This window comes from Carex rostrata, chromosome 21, assembly GCF_964058835.1.
Source record: "Carex rostrata chromosome 21, lpCarRost1.2, whole genome shotgun sequence".
NCBI lineage: Eukaryota > Viridiplantae > Streptophyta > Magnoliopsida > Poales > Cyperaceae > Carex > Carex rostrata.
In genome coordinates this window covers 2,956,836-2,979,125 of record NC_135938.1, presented here as the reverse complement: position 1 = coordinate 2,979,125, position 22,290 = coordinate 2,956,836, and the positions used below count along the sequence as shown (strand labels likewise).

Here is a 22,290-nt window from a genome sequence, read left to right as displayed (position 1 = left end):
AATGAAGGTAAATAAAGCTTCCAATTAAATTTCTTTCATTGTTATAATTATGTTAGCTATTATTGTGGGTTTTAATGTAATTATTTCCGGATTGTTGGTCAGGAGCAGGATGGAAGACGGTGGAGGTTTTTGTACCAGTGCGTGTAGTTGGGAGGTAATGAAATTGTTTAAACATGTTGGCTTTACATATATTATCTTGTTAAGCGCTCCTAATTTGTATATTAATTAGTTACTTTTTAAAAAGCTATCCAAGAGGACAATATATTATTCATGATATTAATTTGGACTTTACTTGAAACAAAAAGCCAAGTCAAACAAAATAAAAGTTCTACAATTATATATGAACTACTACTCATAAAAATTTAGATTCTGATTCACATAATTACAGTAAAATGAAAAACTTCTGAGAAAAAGAATACAAATCAAAACTAATTAACCCAAGGAACTTTTTTTTCCAATTAATTAATGAGAAAGAAAACAATGACAACATAAGACATTCTTCCAAAAAAACCTACATGATAAGAGAGAAATTTTACATAAGAAACTAGCTAATTAATTGCATTCATCATTTGCAGATTGAATTAATATTCCTGTTTAAACTCAACATGATCATCCATCATCCACAGTGGTTCCGGGTTGTACTCCCAGACCGGCGAAGGCATCGAATTGATCGGCATACTGTTACTATAACAACCGAGTTCATTGTACTCTTCAAACCCTAACTTGCTTGCCATCTCCACCTGCCATAATTGGTCGTTGGAGTATCCATTGGTGGTCTCCTCGACATCTGTTATTCCAGCCGACTCCGATTGTGATTCGTTGTTTTGCGACATTGAAGAGGAGGAAGGAGACGAAGAGGATCCTTTCTCCTCTTGCGCCTTCTTCCTCATGTGGGTTCTCCAATAGTTCTTTATTTCATTGTCGGTACGTCCCGGGAGTTTACTCGCGATTTTTGCCCACCTATTGGCATCATTCAAATGAAATTACATCAACAAACAAATTATAAGTATACACAAGTTGAAAATGGTGTAATAACTATCAAAATAAAATTGAAAGATGTGCCATTGGATTAAACCTGTTTCCATATTTCTCGTGTAGGTCGAGCACGAGTTGCTCTTCCTCAGGAGTCATGCGGCCATGCTTGAGGCCAGGATGAAGGTAGTTGACCCATCGAAGCCTACAGCTCTTGCCGGTCCTATTGAGACCTGCAGCACAAACACAACACACCGCAAGGTAAACCGTTAAACCGGAAACTTAAAAAAGAAAACTAAATTCAAGAATCGTATATAGCGGTTTGCAAAAGCAAAAGGCTATATACGATTCTCTTCCGTTCACCCTCCACCATTCAAACCTGACACCTTTGCAAGGAAATCCCAACGGCGTTCACCGAGGAGGCGCACAAACCATACTAGTTGCAGATCCTCCTGCTCCGTCCACGGCCCCTTTCGTATCTCCCCGACTTCTCCAAGCACCATTGATCACCGGTACGTGCCGGGTTTACAAGGCTTATGACTATCTTTTGTGTCTCTTGTTTTTCTTTTTGGATCCTTGAACCTAGGAAGCAGGAATGGTGAATAGTAAATTAGTGTGAGAACCTTGTTTTGGAGGTGACTTGTGCTTGACCTTTTATAGGCGCTAGGTAAAGCAGCCACATGATTGTTGTTAGTTTATATCTCCATTGTTTTTTGGCAAGTTTGTCCCGTTTTGTTGCGTAGTGAACATAAATTTGGTTCCCAAAGTGCCCCTCTGAAATCAGGGCTGTCTCATTATTTGTGACATCATAGACCAAGAAGATCGTCTCTTGATAAATTAATTCAAGTCAACAATACCAAAACATCACGGGCTCTAAAGATTGGTCAAGTTGGGTTCATATTTAAATATATATCTGTTGCTGGAAACAAATTGATTTTCTGTCCAGAATTACAAAAGGTAAATCAGCTACTGGTTTCAATGGTCTTTTTCTTTTGTCAAATTTTAGCTTTTTTAAAGATAGTAGGGACATGATCTGCTATTTTTTCCGTATGTACAAGTAAAAATACAAAAATACAAAATTAGTGGAAGAGGAGGAAGATTGCTCCATGCAAGATTTTTCAATGGAAGAGGAGGAAGAAGAAGCTACAATAATGGGATCAGAATCAGCGCACAAAAAAGATATCTGTTACGGTGTGATCATTTGTAATGAGTACTCAATGGAATTCAGGGAAGGAAAAAAGAAGGCCCATCAAATAAAGCTTTTCAAATCCCTTGTATATTTCTTAGCCTATTTCAGTTAGAAATGTATTATTTCTATGGGCTTGAAAGCCCTTGTTTGATATACTAGTCCAATCAAGAAATCCTTATTGGGCTTGGGCCCATATATCCAACCGGAGTCTCGTCTGGTATGAGTCCGACATATGCATCGTAGTCCAAACCCAATAGCGGCTCTCCGTACAAAATGAAATACATCCGGTCTTGTGTGCTGTTTGTCGCTTTTTGGTTGGACCCACACCGAAACGTAAGCATACAGCTGCAGACTGCATCTATTTATATCCATAGCTTCGGATTAGTTCATATATAAGAAAGAAAAATCCAAGTAGTGGGTCCCAGTCAGCAATGCCAGCTATAATCCTCTTAACAAATTCTCTTTTATTATTTCCACCTAATAATTCTACGCTCAGATCCGTACTTCGTGCAGAATGGCACGAAACAAAGGACCAAGCCAATCAGAATCCGAAGTTATATTTTCGTGTAATACCTTGAACTCATTCGCTTATTAGTTAAAAAAGATGTAAGATTCGGAAAAGCCCTCTCTCTCTCTCTCAGGACAGTTCTTACAAATCTCCCAAATCCACGATCCTTCTCTTTCTTCTCTTTTTCTGTCTCTTCTCTTGCCATTAATAAAGACGCGCAGGAGTAAAAGGAAGGCTACTTGACAATGTGAACATGAGTTGTTCTCTATAGAAACGATGCAAACACGAGAGGAGAGGCTGGGAAAACGGAGCAGAGAGAAGCACTAATTACATGCCAGTGGGAAATATAGAGAGAAAGATATGCCATTGGAGGAGACCTTACATAGGCAAGGGCTGAGCTTCAGTCCTGCAAGGGGAGGTTTGGCGACGACGAGACTGTACGGAGTGCTGGCGGGCCAGCCCAGGGCGTTGAGATCGCCAGCGACCGTGGGTTCAAGAAAACCGCCGGAGCCACTCCGGCGAGCAGTGGCGGATTGCTTGTCACCTCCCGCTTCGCATCTCCATGGGAGCTCCGGCGCCAGCTCGTCCTCCATTGCCGTTGAAGCTTCGAGAACTCTTCGGGTTAGTTCCAAACTGGATTCTTTTGCGCTTTCCCTGTCGTTAGTCACTAATGGATAAGAAACGGCCGGTTTCTCTATCTTGTTTCTGTGGTAGAACTTGTACCAGAGTTTTGAACTAATTGATCTCTGTAAGAACTTGTGTTAATAGATTAAAGTAGAATACTTTGAGATGCTTATTTAACGTTTAGGAATAATGACTAATTTTGAAGATATAGTCTATTGATTTGAACCATGCAATTCTTTAATCTTAAGACTACTGAGCTAGTTTTTTTTTTCTTTTATTAACTTGTAGTTCACCCACTACAGTTCAGGTGATTTGAGAAGGATCATAGAATTATCCATTAAAAAGCCCATTACCTTTTGCTTAGTTGGTGAACACTACACACACACACACACAAAAATAGATAGTATACCCTTGTATATTATGTTACAGAGTTAAGCTACACTACTACTTGATGTCACTTTTGTCCAAATTAGTCTACCCTTGAAGAGAAAAGAAATTGGTTATTCAAGAGAATTTGTTTCCCAATAGTCTCATGAAATTTTAGAAAGCTGTATCTATTATCACAAGGAAAAGCCGACAAAGCATCCTTGAATTCTGGTTGAGGATTGGACCTTGAATATTTTAACATCTTCAATACCACGAAGTGATACATGACATGTGGCATCTTTGTCAACATTTTGAAACATTCTTTTCAAATGGAAGTGTGGTGATACTTTATTGGAGGTCCGACATCATAATATCATTTGTGTGTTGTATTTATCTGATAAGTTTTTAGCCGATATGACTATAAATGACCACCATGTTTGTAGCAATTTTTTAAAAGCAATGCAAAACAATTATCTAAACATTGTTTGCCTGTAAATGTTGGACAGCATTGTTTTTGGCAATATAGTTATGTTGTTCTCTGCATGTTTTTTGTAGATACTTATGTCATAAACTTAAATGCAGGATTATATAGCTAGCCCAGCTACTGTTGACATTGCTTATAGTGTGCTTGTAGAATATGCAATTGCTGAGAGAGATAGAAGGTTTGCTTAAATTTGAAGTTTTTAATTTTTTTAAAATTCTCATCCTAAATGTACCAAAGAAAGAAATTTGATTACCTAACAACTACCCAAAATTTCTGGTTTGCTTGTTGAGTCGTAATTCTCATTTCAATTGGATTTTATTGAGTATCTGTTAAGCAATTCTATTTTATATGTACAAAATGAGAAGAAGTTTTAATATCTGAATAACTGATCTATGCATTGACATTAAATGATTAGTTACTTTTTAAATGGTTTATTTTTGTTTAGGTCTGCTTTCTTGTTTTCTTCAAGAAATTAACCGTGTGAACTTAGACCAAACAAATTAAACTATACCAGCATATTTCATTCAAATTTTTACAGGTTCATTGTCAATCAGGCTGATGTATTTAGGCATACAGATTAAAAATAATTCCATGATTTATTTATTTTCCATCATAACATGATTTCTTTTTTAAAACCAGCCCTGCTGTAGTTCCCAGGTGTATTGCACTGCTAAAGCGTTATCTTGCAAAGTAAGCTTCAATTACATAGATATTTGCTACTTACAAATCTCTTCTATTTTATAACGCATATTAATAGTATTTTTTTTTTACAAGCAGGTACATACCAAGAGTAACAACTCTTAGACAGATTGAGTTGTTCTGTGCAAATTCCCTTTCAAAATGTGAACCGACAGGAAATCAACTCCAATCTAACTCTTTCATTTCACCTCCATCAGCTTCCAATTTTACAAATCCATCCCTTGTCAAGTCAATAACTTATGTGAGGTCCCTGGTGGCGAAGCACATTCCCAAGTTGTCCTTCCAGCCTATAGGCCTCAGTGTTCCACCAAGGCAACCATTTAATAAACCTACTCTTTCTTCTATTCCAAGCAGTAGGTCATTTAGTTTGAAATTAAACTCGGAAGCTGGTGCAAGTCAGGATAGTGTTGAGTTGAAACAGGTTTTGAGGCATTCTAATTTGAAGGGTTCATCAACTGATGTTGTTGGTATAGAAGATGATAGTAAATATATTCTTTTTGATATTTTGAAATGGAGGTGGCATCTAGATCAACAACAAACAACATCTACACTGAAAGAAAGGTATCTTCTTATGCTTTGCATTTGGTCAAAGAGTTTCAAAATGCACCCTTGAAGTTTACTAATTGATATTGCTATAATATAAATGATATCAAATGGAATCAAGTCATACAAAATCTTGCTTGACATGACATAAATAAAGGGTATACTCAAAATCTATAAGCAAAAAATCCTTGGTCTTGAATATTGATGATATATCTCTTTAAATGGGGTAATTATGTACATACACATTCTTTTGTAACCAGTGGGGATGCTGAGAGGCAGCAAGACATTTCCATGTACCAATCACCTGAAGTCGGTGCAGCAGCAATTTTTCTAGGGGACATGGATGGGACTAGGAACAGCCAGCATTGGAGAGATCCAGCTGTTCAGGATTTGCTAGACATAAATTCCTTGCAACCATCACGAGCCACACCGTCTACTGATTTCGCATTGTCTCGTAGCCATCTGAAGGCAATAACTGCCTCAAAACGCATGAAAGTGGGCCCCAATGAAATTTGGTACTGTCCTTGTCTTCTCCTTTTTCTCTTTGTTGATGACTTCTATCTCATCTATCTTCCATAATTTTATTTTGCTTTATTTTTCCTTGGTTCCAGGTCGAATATACCGTCTAGTGCCTTTCAGCCCCGAGCAAAGCCCCTTTTTCAGTATAGACACTATTGGTATGTTAACATACTTGCATGATATTAACAATGAATATGAGGTCCCAAGAATATAATGAAAACAGTAGATTCACCAATACCAAAATTCAACTAGGAAAAGTTGAACAAAAATTGCTAGTATGGTTTCATTATCAGGTACTGAAAAGAGAGCTGTTTCACTTTTCAGCAATGTATAATATTTATAATTATGCGGAGAATGTTTGTAAAAAGTCTCTGATAACAAACTTCAGTTGTAAACCAGGTGATCATAAGTAGACATCTATAATAGTATCCTGGCATACTAACCATATCTGGTAATTGTTATAAAAAAAATAAGCAAGATGTATTGTTTTAGCAATGCATACTTTTGATCCCTTACACCACCTTTGTGGATTGATGTATTAATCATAATTTAAGTGCATATGACGTAGATCCAACAACAAAGAGTTTAAATAAGCATAGGCCGAAAGCTAAAAGACATGCTCTTAGCATTCCAGGCATGAGATCAGGTCATTCTCTTTCTTCTTATCTGCATCTATCTGCTTTTTCTTTCTATTTTTGAACAGTGAACAGCAACCATTGAAGTTAAACCCAGCAGAAATAAATGAGGTAATAACAGAAGTATGCAATGCTTCATGCACACCAAATGGGAACCAACTAAATGCGCCATCAAGACTGAGCAGCCAAAACCGGCAGCCTTCTGCTGACGTTGCTTTCAGTGTCCTCATCAAGCTCATCATTGATATGTATGCTCTGGCAGTATTTTTTGGCAAATGACCCCAGCATTTGACACTATTTGTATATGACAATCAACTGCTCTTAAATTTGCAAATTGCACTGAATATCTTACCTTTTATGTCCAAATCCAAAGTCAAAATCAAGCCAACTTGTAGTGTTTCAAATTTAAGTTTTCAGGATCTAGTTATGGAGTGATTTGTGCTAGTTGCTATTAGAATATCAGGGTAATTTAATCAGTTTTTAACATTGGTATTAACAGATAGGTGGTAATTGCACTTTTTTTCAATAGATGCTGAAGTTGCTTATTTAAAATTCTCATTACCATGTTGTTCCAAAAAATGTACTAGCCTGGTAGGCACCAACATACAATCTGAGCTAACATTAGTTTAGTACCAAGCTACTATAATTGGTAATTTCTTTGTGCAGGTACATGATGGACCCAGAAACAGCTGGCCCTTTGACTCTTTACATGCTAGAGGTAGTCTATAATCACATGTACAAGTGTAGTATTATAGTAAATTAGACCAACTATCTGTGAAGTATTAATTAATTCCTGTAATCGTACCATTCTGGTTGCTAAATTTTGTAAGTTAAAAACTTAATGAAATCTTAGTGAGCACAGCAAAGTGTCTTTATTTTATTAAAATAACTTATCCTGTATTATTGCCTACCCCAACTTGTTTGGGACTAAAGGCTTGGTTGTTGTTGTTGTTGTTTAACTTATCCTGTATTAGCATCAGGTCGACTACAAATGGTGTCCTCTTTTTGATAAATATGTTGGTGACAATGCAATCATACAGATTTGAAAATTTGAATAAGTACCAAAATGGAAACTTCAGCTCTTTAGGTACTGTAATATTAACTATAGATGCAAGGACCACTTCAGTAGTTTACTTTTGGTTAAATATTTGAAGCTTAGTAATTGTGCCTTCTTTTGGTTCAGGGAATTCTAAGCTCTCAAAAGCCATTTTCAAAAACACGAGCTTTTGATTTAATTCTCAACCTGGGTGTGCACGCACATCTTCTGGAACCTATGTTGTCAGAAGATGTCACTCCTATCATAGAAAATGATGAGTTGCCACAAGGTTCTTATTCCAAGAGTGAGGAACAAAACAGCTGTGTGGAGAACCATCCAACCAAGAGCGCCGCCATAGAGAACTTCGAGTCATGGCTTTTGGCTGTTTTGTTTGAGATCCTCCTCCTCCTTGTTCAGGTTTATATACTTACCCAGTTCTTCATTCTTTACTAAGGAGTTTCTATATTTGCACAAAAAAGAAAAAAGACAAAAACTTTTTTGGATTATGCAAAAATCCCCCATTTTGAGATGGGCAAGCAAGAGCATTACTTCAACAGCAGGATATTTCTCTTTGAAACAGGGGAAGCTTCAAGTAGTTTCAAGAAATTACAATTCTATATAAAATGGTTTTTGAAATTATTTGGATTTGATTGATTGGTCCGAGGTTTTCGATATAGAATAATTCACTTTACCAAGTTATTTTCAGCAATGGGATAATTTTGAGGGTGTTTTAATGAAAAGCCTTGGCTGTTATTTTTATTATTATTCTTGCATTAGCATCCTTTGTATTGAAGCACTTATTTTTTAACATATCAATTGTAGATGGAAGAAAAGGAAGAAATAGTATGGGCATCAGCCCTTAGCTGTCTGTTCTACTTTGTTTGTGATAGAGGGAACATTATTAGGAAGAGACTAGAAGGCCTTGATATTAGGGTGAGTATTAATGTTATTTTAGGAGTTACTAATGTGATTTGTTCATCTGTTAATTTTTCTTCTGGTTATATTGAACAGGTTATAAAAACTCTATTAGAGGTAAGCAGAGAGCATACTTGGGCCATGGTGGTACGCTGCAAGCTTATATGCATGTTGACAAACATGCTGTACCAGCTATCTCCCACTGATGGTGCACCAACTTTTCTTATGGAACAAATTAATCTCCTTGGTGGAATCGACTATATTTGCTTTGAGGTGAGTTGTACTGTTTACTTGTATATGTACATATTCTTCCTAAATTTGGAACTTCTAATGGCGATGTATTTAATATGTAGTATTCACGGGCCGAGTCGAAGCAAGAGAAGCGAGACCTATTTATGATTCTGCTTGACTATGCGGTGCACCAGATAAATGAGATGTGCATAGCAAGGGGTGTATCAACTTACACATATGAGGATATAAAACCCCTAGTTTCTCTGTTTATGGTAGGAAATCATGCCCCGGAGGCTTTTTATCTGACAGTTAAGTATGGGGTGGAGAGTACTGGTGACATTTTGCGGAGTTCTATCTCCAGGGCCATCTCACATACCGTTGATAATAAGCACCTGAGCTCGGTGAGTTCTTTCTTACACCTGCTATTTTTTTATATTTGGATTTCTACTTGTGTTTAGTTATGTTTGTTGTCTTTGTCGCTTGGCCGACATGTAAGAACTAGCTCGTGATTATAGTAAAAGCATGATCATGATAGTATTGACATCAGATCATCATTATTTTATATTATACTACAGCTACTGGAGAAGATTATAGACAAACTTGAAGCCACTGTGAGATCTTTTTCTGGTATTGACCACGAATTCATATATATGGTACAAATGACGAAGACCTACAGATCATTGAAAAGCATCAAGGAGGGATCTCATAATCCTGAAATTACCATCAAGGCCAGCCTGGCATGGACCACACTGCACTCTCTTCTTCACGCTGACACCTCAGCATGTCGTCACCATGGCTACATCTGGCTTGTGGATCTACTTGTTTGTGAAATCTGTACTGACAACCAAAGAGGAGGTGGTATTTGGTCAAACATACAGCAACTCCAACAGCAGATCTCAGATGCAGGAAGTGAAGACATGGCAGCTCGTGCAGGAGTTCCATTATCAGTCTCTGTTCTGTGTGGGCTCCTCAAGTCAAAGCATAATTTCATAAGATGGGGTTTTCTGTTTGTACTGGAGATGTTTCTGATGAGAGTACAGTTGTTACTGGATCAGAGAGAAAATAGCAGAGGCACAGGTCGACTGGAGAAGGCAGCTGCACTGGTAGATATAATGAGTAGTGCTCTTTCGCTTGTTGAACAGAACAATGAGACTGATCATATTAACATTTTGAAGGTATCATATTATTTTCTTGATGTTCTTTTTCTGCATTTTTACTACATTTCTGCTAAGGGTTTGCTGGAATATTTGGCTGTTTAATCCTTAGTTATTTCCTTAAACCTCACTTTTACAACCTGCCCCTTCGAACCTGGCTAAGTAAAATATCATAAATTAAAATCTAAAGGAGAGAACTAGTAGTGTTACAATATAATTTTTACTCCAACCTGTACCGAACTTGTGTTCTGTAGAGTCTAAACCTCCCTCTGTCTGTCATCCTTATTTGAATCATAAAATTGAGCAGATGTGCGACGTGCTATTCTCTCAATTGTGCCAAAAGCTTCCCCCAACCAATAACACACCATCAGTTGAGCAGCCTGAGACTGAACCTCACATCCCTGAAAGACTTGACAGCCGAAACAACACCAAAACCATAACTTTAGATGACCCTTACGTGAATGTCAAGAACTGTGAGACCACGTCAGTTGCCGCTTTGCTTCTAAGAGGCAGTGCCATTGCTCCGATGCCGTTGGTGAGCCGGGTCCCAGCCTCCCTCTTCTACTGGCCACTCATCCAGCTGGCAGGTGCAGCAACTGATGATATTGCCCTTGGTGTGGCAGTTGGTAGCACCGGGAGAGGCTACCTGCCAGGTTGCACATCAGACATTCGTGCAGCTCTGTTATTGCTTCTGATTGGTAAATGCACCTCTGACCCAGTGGCATTTTCTGAAGTTGATGGAAATGAATTTTTCAGGTAACTAAATGTCAAGATCCCATTCATGTCTGTCAAAGCAATAGGAATTGAGGAATAGATAGGCATATTATAACATAAATGTGAATGTGCTTGTGTATTATAATTATGTGCTTTGTACTAATTTATCTGTTTTGGTGTTTTAAAGTGGTCTTCTAGAAGATGACATGGATTCAAGAGTAGCATATTATTCAGCAAATTTTCTATTGAAGGTGGGGTTTCTAATGCACAATCAAATGATATGTTTATTAGTGACGATTAATTCCCCACTACACTACTGTCGATAATAGCTGATTGTTCTCAAAAATAACTCACAGAGAATGATGACGGAGGAGCCTGAAGCATATCAGCGCATGCTCCAAAGTCTTATTTATAGAGCCCAACAGGTTAGCTTGGACATCTTTCAATAAAAAAATAAAAAATAAAAAAAAACTCTTATTGGTGTTATACCTGCATCAGGTTTGATTGTTAAGTACCAGCCCACTTGGTACCAATTGCCCCAACTTGTACCATTGATTCCTCTTATGGTGTATTTACAAGCAATAAACACAATTGTTCTTAATTCAATCCAAGTGAAAAAGAACTCAAATCACCATCACAGTATTTCACCCTTTTCTTTAATCTAAACCTGTAACACCCAAAGGATCAAATGATTAATTTATTATCTTATTTTGGTTATCAGAGCAATAACGAAAAGCTTTTGGAGAACCCATATCTTCAAATGCGTGGGATACTCCAACTCTCGACTGATCTTGGCATCGACAGTGCTCAGTAATTTGCCTGAAAAATTTTGAAACTTAAAAAATGTTTTTTTTAGTTAGGTTAGATGCTTGTGAATTCTTGGTGTCTATTCTGGGAATTCTTTATAGGGTTATGAGAGAGACGTGTTAATTAATTAGCACCTTTTGTGTGGGACTAGTTGTAGCTAGTAAATCTCTATGTACAGGAGGGCTGCCCGTTGTATTCTTAATTTTTTAATTTTTTTTTTCTCCTCTCCTCTTCTTCTTCCCATCAATCTTCAGCAAGTGAAACATAGCTCTTGCAATTCAAGGTATATCTTTCCCCATTTCTGTTAATACTGTATTTGATTGTTAGTCAACATTTAATTCCAACTGAGTATCATTACTTGGTTCTTTTCAGATAAACTTCTGAAGGGTCAAGTGGCACTTAGAAGTAGGTGTCCTTCAAATAACCAGCTTTTTCTCTCTTTCTGTGTAATTTACAATGCAATTTTGTACTCTAAACTGTTGCACCGAGGTTGATGCTACTATTTTTTTGTGAGGCATCCTCAGGTAGCAATTTGTTTTCTTAATTGTGGGGTTTTGTTTTCTTAATTTTCCTTATTTAACAACGCTTTTTTTTGTGTATGTTGTCATTTAGAAAAACATTTTATAATCATGTCTTGTCCCAAGTCAGTTGTAATTTCCGCATGGAAGCACCAGATGCAAATATACAATAACAGAGTTCTTTAAGGTTGATCTTAGGTATATACTAATTTTCTTATGGTGTATATAAACTATGGACCCTTCTTTGTTGAGATAATTGTTCGTAGATTAACTATTTCTTCAATAAGATTCACATCTTCACTAGATCGACGTTAACTGTTCTTTCATCTCAATTGAAAATATTCCTTTGGAACTTGGAACTCTTAAAACTAATATGATCACTTGCTCATCTAGTATTAATTTCTTTTACGGAGGGTTGAAATACCTTTATTGTATTTGTCTTTATTATTATGCTTCTATTCTTAAATTTTAATAAATTTAAATTTTAGTGTCAAAATAATATGAGTGAGTCTATGGTACTATGCATATTACGATTTGTTATCGTGCTACGGCTCTATATTTGAGTTTTCAAATCCTAACGGTCGATCCGAACTGTTCATCTTGTTCTCCATGTTAATATGTGTTTGGAGACCAAATTTTACATTTTTTGAAATTTTTTTACTATTTTTTTAGATTTATTGAAAATCACTGTTTTTGGATGGTCCAGAATTTTCAGATCAAGTGATTTTCTAAATATCTAAATAAATATTAAAAAAATTTCAAAAAATGTAAAATTTGGTCTCCAAACACATTAATACGGATAACAAGATGAACGGTTCGGATCGACCGTTAGGATTTGAAAACTCAAATATAAAGCTGTAGCACGGTAACAACCCGTGATATGCATAGTACCATAGACTCACTCAAATAATATCGTTAAATTCAAATTGAATCATTTACTCTTTGTACATGTGGAAAATTATGACATTTTAATAGAAAAAAATATGAATAATATTTCATTATTTAAATATTTTATGTAAAATATGCACGTCGTGATCTCTGATTGGCGAGCTGGAATGCTGCAAACCTCTACTCAAATTTTCTAAATATTTATATGCACGCGTGGGGGATTGTTGGTGAGTTAAGATTTAAGAACAATCTCTACGCTCATATAATTAATTTAATTTTAATTTCTAAATCTCTACGCTCATATAATTAACTTTTAATTTTTTTAGTGACCACGACAATAATTATTACTATGATAGAATACAAAAATCAATAGAAACAACTAAACTGTAATTTTTTTTAATAAAAATTAAAAATTAAAAATTATGTTACATTCCAGAAATTATAATAGAAATGTCACACATGTTTTTAGAAATAAAAAAATAAATTTCAATACAGGTGCGCTTAATTTATAAGTCTGGCGGGTAGCAACCTCCAATCACAAAGTGCGCTTAGTTTTTCTTATGGAGAACCGTCTAGTTGAGGTTGCACTCGTCTAATATTAAGTATATAATATATTTGGTGCGCCCATGACAACAAAGTGGCTGTAGTTTAGTGGTTAGAATTCTACGTTGTGGCCGTAGAGACCTGGGCTCGAATCCCAGCAGCCACAAGTTCTTATCTTTTTTTTTTCCGTCTGAAGCACACTCAAACGAAAAATAATTAGAGCGATCTTCATTTATTCAACATATAAAAATTAAATTGAAAATTTTTACTCTACTGATTTTCGGATCTGAGAAATAAAACAAATGATATATTTTTTCTGTCTGAAACAAGTATTCTTCAGTGATGACGAAAGGATCTGAGAAATAAACAAAAATTAATTAGAGCGGTCCTCATTTATTCAATTATAAAAATTAAATTTATTGGTCACGTTAATAATTTAGTAATTTTCGTCACATTAATTGTAATATGTATTCGTTCTTGTAATTTCAATTTTGAAATAGTTAGATAAAGAACTTAAATAAATAAATAGGGATAGAAAAAAAACTAGCAGGTTTTTATGGAGATGTAGGATATTTGGTTAGGGATATTGGCTATTTTAAAAATTTATATGGGTACAGTAGAAATTTTTTCTGAAGAAAGGACAATCCCTTCGATATTTCAGAGATGAAAATACCTGTATCTGTACCTCTATGTGAGATTAGAACAAAAGAGAGGTACTCTACCATACAGCATGAAGCATCAGCCTGTACCAAGGTGCTTGTATAATTTCTTATTCTTCTTTAGTCAACTATTTGGAGAGCTCTAGCCTCTATAATGTTACCTGTGACCTGTCTGAAATTCATCATCACAAGCATGATGGGATGCTTGATATAAAATATTCATTTATATGTAGATAAAAAATGAGGGGCCGTTAGACCAGATACAAGTCCTAGATATAAAATATTCATTTATATGTAGATAAAAAATGAGGGGCCGTTAGACCAGATACAAGTCCTAGAAAACAATCTGTCAGCACCACATTATAGATAGAGAAAAGGTTTTTGTACATTACCTTTTGTCCACTACATTATCTGATTTTCACTTTTTAACGGTTTTCTCTTCTCTATTTAAACATGTCATAACTTTCTGAATTTCACTTCTCAAATTTTGCGATCAAATTTTGTTTTTTGAATTTCTCTCTCTTTCTTTTCTCATTGCTCACCGTCTCCCGCTACCCTATCTAAACTTCAAGATCCCAACATTTTCTCTGTCAGATCTACTCTCGATCTCTCCATTACTCAACTTCTCCGCCTTGCTCAAGTATCCCGTGCTGCTCCAATCAACCTCACCCTCGACATCGCCAGAGGCAGCGGATCATTGGCCGCAGCGCTCCGCCATGCTTCGAACACTACTGTCCTGACGATCAATAACGCCAAATGGGCGGCAGCGACGGAGTACAAGTGTACGACTATTCGTCGGCGCTTTCTTCTCTAAGAGAGGCGACGGAGTACGAGAGTACGAGCGTACAACAATCTAAGAGAGGCGATCTGGAGAAGAGAGATAATCGGGTTATTTTACAGTATTCACTTTGTACTTTTACAATATACATCTTGTGGTTTTACAGTATTCAAAACAACTTGTTTATTTACTGATCGATTTAAGTTTCGTTCCTTCTATTGATTTGAATTGATAATCATGATTTCTTTGCTTCTATTGTAGTTTCATTTGAATTGATGTAGTCTCAGGCGTGTGTGCATTATATGAACATTGATTTGAATTTTAATTGTATCATTTACTGTTCAATAATAGATCTCGCATTATCTGATGGTCTGATTTGAAATGCATAGTTCGTTTTCTTTTTCTTTATGTTGTTGTTTTGAATTGTATGATGTACGAAATTACATGATTCTATATTTTGTTTTACAGTATTCGATTTCACATTCGAAAGAAGAACACGACGGGATTTTGTCGTCTCTGAAGTAGTCAATTAACATATGCCACTTTATTCTCTCCGACGGACTTCTCCGGCATCTTTCTTAGATTCTAATGTGGAGAGACGATCTAAGAGAGGCGATCTGGAGAAGCGATCTGGTGGAGAGAGATGAGAGCGAGGCGATCTGGAGCATAATTGGGTTGTTTTGTAGTATTCACCTTGTAGTTTTACAATATGCATCTTGTGATTTTACAGTATTCAAAACAACTTATTTATTTTACAGTTGAACAGATGGTGTTGAACTGATGTGTTTTGTTGAGTAATTGTGTTACAGTTGGAATCGTTATATTTGTAGTAAAGATGTGTCAGTTTACAGTATAGAGCTATTGTTATTTTTATTTTTTGTGTTTTTATTCTGAATGTTCTGGATTTATAGTTTAGATATAGCAATTTTACAGTATTGGTTTTTGTTTTCATAGTTTTGGTCGACTATTTTACAGTATTGAAAATTCATATTTTTTAAATACAATTTAATCGTTTTCATCTGCTAATTTTACAATTTGGTACATTTATAGTTTTTACCTTTTGTTTTTACAGTTTAACTTGATAAATTTACAATATTGAAAATTAATATTTTTTAATATTTTTTTTATTTTTTTCATCTGCTATTTTTATAATTCGGTAAATTTATAGTTTTTAACTTTTGTTTTCACAGTTTAACTTGATAATTTTACAGTATTGAAATTTTTATTTTTTTTACATTTTATTTTATCGTTTTCATCTGCTAATTTTACAATTTGGTAAATATATAGTTTTTGCCTTTTGTTTTCATAGTTTAACTTGATAATTTTACAGTATTCATTATTTTGTCTTTTTATCATGTTTTTGTCAAAATAACTGCTAATAACTAACATTAATGGCCAATAACTTCCTATAACTGCAACTTCCGAAAGTACAGTTTGAAAGTATATTTTTTTTGTCCTGTTTGTGAAAGTTGCAATCTGTTTCTAACTATCATGGAATCACTTCAAATAGTTGCTGGATGTTTTGTGATTAACTGATATATTTTATGTGATATATTGTATAATTATACAGCATGTAGAAGTAGTTTTACAGTATTCGCACAAGTAATTTTATATAATAACTTACATTAACTGCCAATAACTTCATATAACTGCAACTTCCGAAAGTACAGTTTGAAAGTATATTTTTTTGTCCTGTTGTGGAAGTTGCAATCTGTTTCTAACTATCATGAGACCACTTCAAATAGTTGCTGGCTGTTTTGTGATTAACTGATATATTTTATGTGATATATTGTATAATTATACAACATGTAGAAGTAGTTTTATAGTATTCGTACAAGTCAAATCTGTAAACAAATGACGAACAAAAGTATGTGGACAATTAGACGTTTCCTTATATATATTCCTCCATAGCCCAGTTGGTATAAAATTTACAAGCAGTTGAAACAAAGCCCATATAATACACTAGCTAGTAACCATTAACCACATATGAGAAGTTCTATATCACATATCGAGATAACTTTTTTATTTATGTATTAAAAAAGGTAACTGCTTTTGTACTTTTATTGAAATTGGGTTAACTCTTTACATGTATTGAAATATAGAAAGTGTTCTATCATTGGAGAGGAAAGTAGTACTCCTTAACATCAGTGATATCAGATAACAGTAGCATTCTGCAAACATAAAATTATCAATCAATTTTGGCTTAATCATCATAGTATTTGTGTCAAAAGCTTCCCTCAAAACAGTTTACAATTGAACATCAGTGAAATTGGGGCAATAATACTGAAATATTAATTTTAATCAACCAATATTTTACAGCAGAATAAATTCTTTAGTACCTAAAACACAAATACAAAACACTCTAATTCCCAGGGAGAGCTACAAGTGGTGTTGATATGAACCTAATCAAGATAATTGCAACATGACCCTGTTATTAAACATAAATTGGAAAACAAGGCTAAATTTTTTATGCAAAAGACCCCGTCCCAATTATTTATACATAAATTTGAAAACAAGCATTTTCCAGTTTGCTGAATCAGCAAGAAATAAAAGCACCTCATGAAAGACTGCAGAAGTCGAAACTGAAAGATATTTTCTAGAATTTTCACCAAATCCAAGTTCAAAGTTTAAAGAGCAACTCCTTTGATTTGATAATTTCACCCTTCTTGCTCAGACTGTCCATAAAGAATGGTATACGTCACAACATTGGGCTCATACCCATTGGAAATCATTTCACGCAGCAACTCCTTTTCCTTTGTAATTTCACCTTGCTTACACAACCCAGAGCATTATAAGTCACGACATCAGGCTTGTACCCTTTGGAAATCATTTCATAGAACAACTCCTTTGCCTTTGTAATTTCACCTTTCTTGCCCAGCCCATCTTATAAGAGTGGTATAAGTCACATCATCTGGCTTGTACCCATTGGAAATCATTTCACACAGCAACTCCTTGGCCTTCGTAATTTCACCTTGCTTGCAAAACCCATATATAAGAGAGTTAGGCTAATATGACACTAGTGTTATATCAAACTAAATAACACCACATCTTAAACTCTTAGATCTGCTTTAAGATTCGTACTATCTGCTTTTACTGTTCAAGCACTTCATTTTGTACGAATCTTAAAGCAGATCTAAGAGTTTAAGATGTGGTGTTATTTAGTTTGATATAACACTAGTGTCATATTAGCCTAACTCTATATAAGATCATTATATGTCACGACATCGAGCTTGCACCCTTTGGAAATCATTTCATGCATCAACTCCTTTGCCTTCGAAATATCACCTTTCTTGCACAACCCATCTATAAGAGTATTGTAAGTCACGACATTGGGCTCGCACCCTTTGGAAATCATTTCATGCAGCAACTCCTTTGCCTTTCTAATTTCACCATTCTTGCACAACCCATCTATAAGAGTGGTATAAGTCACGACATTGGGTTCGTACCCTTTGGAAATCATTTCATGCATCAACTCCTTTGCCTTCGTAACTTCACCACTCTTGCACAACCCATCTATAAGAGTGTTATAAGTGACGACATCAGGCTTGCACCCTTTGGAAGTCATTTCATGCATCAACTCCTTTGACTTCATAACTTCACCTTTCTTGCACAACCCATCTATAAGAGTGTTAAAAGTCACGACATTGGGTTCGTATCCTTTGGAAATCATGTCATGCATCAACTCCTTTACCTTCGTAATTTCACCTTGCTTGCACAGCCCATCTATAAGAGTGGTATAAGTCACGACATTGGGCTTGTACCCTTTGGAAGTCATTTCATGCATCAACTCCTTTGCCTTCATAACTTCACCTTTCTTGCACAACCCATCTATAAGAGTGTTAAAAATCACGACATTGGGTTCGTACCCTTTGGAAATCATGTCATGCATCACCTCCTCTGCCGTTGTAACTTCACCTTTCTTGCACAGCCCATCTATAAGAATGGTATAAGTCACGACATTGGGGCTCATACCCTTTGGAAATCATTTCATGTATCAACTCCTTTGCCTTCGTGACTTCACCATTCTTGCATAACCCATCTATAAGAGTGTTATAAGTCACAACATCGGGCTTGTACCCTTTGGAAACCATTTCATGCATCAACTCCATTGCCTTCATAACTTCACCTTTCTTGCACAACCCATTAATCAATGAGTTGTATGTCTCAGTATTAGGTATAACCCCGGCCGGATGCATCTGTCTATACAAACCAAATGCCTTAGAAATTAGACCCGCCTTACAGAGCCCATCTATAACCGTGTTGTACGTGATAACATTGGGTTCGTACACACCGCCATGTTTAACCATTCTAAAAAATAACTGAAGGGAAAAGGCAATGTTTCTCTTGGAGCAAAGCCCCTTGATAAGAATGCAATACGAGATCACATCGGGTATACATCCCAGCTGAGGCATTTTGTGGAGCAGAATGGCTGCAGCCTCACGGGTCCTATTCTCAGAACAAAGCCTCTTGATTATTGGACTAAAAGTCACGGCGTCAGGTGAGTGACCCTCTTTGAGAAGCATTCCGAGAAAACAAAAAGCAAGGTCAAGACGATTTATTTGTGCACAATACTTAATCATGAGCCCATAGGTATACTTATGAGGAAATATTCCATCAGTTTGGGGTATACGGTCGAAGAGGGTAAAAACCTCAGGGTCAGAATTCCGGACCAAGGCGGAGAGCATAGCATTGAAGTGGCGGATTGTGGTCGGAGGGTTTTGGAAAGGAAACAAAGTGTGGTAATGCTCTTTGTGCTGCGGCCTCCTCCTCGGAATCTTCACAGGAGTGTTGTCAAAATTGGTGTCGTCAGGTAAATTAGTATTAGAGGGTGGTAACGGTAATTTTGGTTTGTTGTTGATTCGGTGGGGTTGAAATTCGGAATTGGGGATGGCATAGCAGAGAAGATAGAGGCCACGACGAGAAGCTGATGGAGATGAGGATGGGGATTGGGATTGGGAAACTGAAGGTGAAAGAGAACAGAAAGGGGCGAGAGATAGCACGGCTGCACGGGCATCATCATCTCTTCTTCTTTTTTGGTTTTAGCGTTTCTTTCTTTCTTTAGAGAGAGAGATTGAGATCGGTTGAGCTAAGCTTCAGCTTTAGCCTGAGTCGAAGAAGATAAGAGAAATAAATAAAAGCCCAGCATGGAAATCGGCCGGCCTGCTAGTTCAAAATATTTTCTCTCTTCACCTAAATAGGCCTATTGGCAAATTATTTGCCTCTTTTTTTTTTCTTTTTTTTTTTTATCTCTTTTGAAATCTAGCTGCCAAAGGAATATGCATTGTACTATCATTGTTACTGGTTTGGGAATATGCATTGTACCGTTTTCTTTTTCTTTGCTGAAATTCGATTAAGTCTCAGGTTTAATTCATTTCTTTCAGTTATATTATACGATGGTCATTTGATGATCTAGATAAGATTTAGTGAAGAGGATTTCTTTCCTCTGTCTCACACTGTCAATTGGCCTTTTGGTACTGGTTTGTCTCACACTGTTAATCATCATAGTTTTGTATTGCAAAAAGTTTGGTTCCAAACTGTAACATCATACTGGCAATTGAATAATAGCCGTAGTGTTGTTTCAATCGAACACCCACGGCACATTACGCACTTCATGTCACACGCAATTCTCCTTTTTTTCTTAAACATCATGAGTTGGTATTTATCCTTCACTCTAAGATATATGAAGACCTTTACTTTGGAGGGATTGTGTATTTTCATGCTGTACAACCCCCACAATATTCAATGAGGTTCCAATGCCTCATTTCTTTCATACCTCATATTTTATATCTTCGTTTTCAAAATTTAAATTGTTAATTCGAACCGTTCAACATGATATATATACTAAAATATAGTTAGGAATGGAATTTTATAATTTTTGAAAATTTTTACTATTTTTTAAGATGTGGAAAATTACTAATTTTTGAATAATTCAAAAACTGATTTTTACCTATCTTAAAAAATAGTAAAAAAATTCTAAAAAATATAAAATTTCATCTTCATTCACATTTTAGTATAAATATTATGTTGAATAATTCGGATCGACAATTTGAACTTTAAAAATAAAGATATAAAATATGAGGTATGATGAGGTATGAAAGATATGAGGCATTGAAACCCTCATATTCAATTGACCCAAAAATCAGGGTTGTCCCTGTGAGCAAATATTTCCTTGGATCAACATTTACCACAAAATAATTTATTTAGTACCTAAACCAAAAATGTAAACACTCATTAATTCCCTATAATTATACACAATTCAGAAGAAAAAAACATAAAATTTTATATGCAAAACAGCAAAACCCCTCTGTCACGGGATAAATTGCAAAGAGACCTTCATTAAAAACTAACATATGTAAAATGAAGACATGTCAGGGACTTGTATGCAAATATCTCAAATTGCAACCTCCAAGTCATCTTCCAGCACATCCAACTACACCGACCATAGACGATTTAAGAGTCGACGCATTTACTGTCAGGGAGATGATTGAATTGGTGAAAACCGTAGCATATATAAGTGTAATGAAAGAGGCGGTAAGCGTAGCGGTGGCTAAATGATTGGTTAAGCTTGCGAAGGTTGGATTGAGTGGTTTTGTGGAACGCATGATGAGACGGAGAGGAAGTAGAGTCATGGCAAGGAAGAAAGTGAGGGTGGCCATGAGCAGTAGAGATAAGTTGAGGCTTTCATCAGAAGGGGCTCCAAACTGGAGCAGAGCGGCGGTTGAAATCAGCAAAGCAACGGACACCGGCAGAAACCCGGTGAAAATTCGGGATTTGAAGGTTCCTTCTGATTCCATTATTGGAGAGAAGGAAGACAGAGAGAATGCAAGGATGCGCAAAATGAGAGAAAATAAAAACAAGCATATATAGAAAAAATATATAAAATGGTCAAGTCCGGCGGCTTATTTCCAAATGGTAGCTTAAAATTTAAGCTGAAGTTATTGTGCAACGGGCTCCAATTACCCGCGTTTTAGCCGCGGTTAAATACAATAAATCAATATTTATTATTTTCAAAATTCAAACAATTTAGCATAATTTTCATATTATATGAAAATGTACTATTAGCTTAAATTTTATATTCTTTTAATTTTTTTAAAATAGATAGAAAATTATTTAATCTAAAAATTCTAAATCATTATGTTGTGATCTTTTACCTATTTGAAAGAAATATATTATTTTAAAAATAGAAGTAAATTTTGATAACAAATACATTTTCATATAAAAATTACATTAAACTATTCACATCAATTATTTGAACTAAAAACAAAGATATTGATTTATAACACGGATTAATGTTTAGTATGCATGGTACCATAGCCTCACTAATCTTCTAAAATCGAATTTCTCACTTTTAATAAATACAAATTTTGCCCTTTATTTTTTTTAAATGGATGTCAGAGAAATGAACAAATGACAGAAGTTTTTCTCATCTATATAACATCAAGCTTTTATCGTATATATAAAACTTTTTTTTTAAAGAAGTTAAACATAAATTTAAATATGCATTAATA

At 35.5% G+C, this 22,290-nt stretch overlaps 2 protein-coding genes and 1 non-coding gene across 3 annotated transcripts; 2 read left to right on the top strand and 1 right to left on the bottom strand.

Moving 5' to 3' along the window:
- Positions 1–577: 577 nt before the first annotated feature.
- Positions 578–1,622, bottom strand: LOC144573392 (transcription factor MYB59-like). Its single transcript, XM_078323174.1, has 3 exons — positions 1,352–1,622; positions 1,076–1,205; positions 578–960 (listed from the first exon to the last, which is right to left on the bottom strand). Exons 1-3 carry the CDS (start codon positions 1,473–1,475, stop codon positions 582–584), a joined length of 633 nt encoding a protein of 210 aa, XP_078179300.1. The 5' UTR covers positions 1,476–1,622; the 3' UTR covers positions 578–581.
- Positions 1,623–2,787: 1,165 nt separating this feature from the next.
- On the top strand, positions 2,788–12,128 carry LOC144572982 (uncharacterized). The gene is made up of 18 exons (XM_078322626.1): positions 2,788–3,290; positions 4,242–4,321; positions 4,783–4,833; positions 4,921–5,403; positions 5,646–5,900; positions 5,997–6,062; positions 6,608–6,787; positions 7,206–7,257; positions 7,723–7,992; positions 8,398–8,508; positions 8,587–8,763; positions 8,844–9,122; positions 9,297–9,896; positions 10,183–10,631; positions 10,777–10,840; positions 10,946–11,014; positions 11,311–11,679; positions 11,769–12,128. The coding sequence occupies exons 1-17, from the start codon at positions 3,030–3,032 to the stop codon at positions 11,401–11,403; spliced, it is 3,540 nt and encodes a 1,179-aa protein (XP_078178752.1). The 5' UTR covers positions 2,788–3,029; the 3' UTR covers positions 11,404–11,679; positions 11,769–12,128.
- Positions 12,129–13,439: 1,311 nt separating this feature from the next.
- TRNAH-GUG (transfer RNA histidin (anticodon GUG)) lies at positions 13,440–13,511 on the top strand. The gene has a single exon. It is a non-coding gene; the product is annotated as a tRNA-His (tRNA).
- Positions 13,512–22,290: the final 8,779 nt, after the last annotated feature.

Bases quoted from the DNA above. Each gene is read 5' to 3' on its own strand.
- LOC144572982 (XM_078322626.1), top strand. From the start codon at position 3,030: ATGCCATTGGAGGAGACCTTACATAGGCAAGGGCTGAGCTTCAGTCCT. The intron at 6,063-6,607 runs GTATGTTAACAT...ATTTTTGAACAG, and splicing joins TTTCAGTATAGACACTATTG to TGAACAGCAACCATTGAAGT. The intron at 8,509-8,586 runs GTGAGTATTAAT...TATATTGAACAG, and splicing joins TAGAAGGCCTTGATATTAGG to GTTATAAAAACTCTATTAGA.
- LOC144573392 (XM_078323174.1), bottom strand. From the start codon at position 1,475: ATGGTGCTTGGAGAAGTCGGGGAGATACGAAAGGGGCCGTGGACGGAG. The intron at 1,206-1,351 runs GTTTGAATGGTG...TTTGTGCTGCAG, and splicing joins TTTCCTTGCAAAGGTGTCAG to GTCTCAATAGGACCGGCAAG. The intron at 961-1,075 runs GTTTAATCCAAT...TGATGCCAATAG, and splicing joins CACGAGAAATATGGAAACAG to GTGGGCAAAAATCGCGAGTA.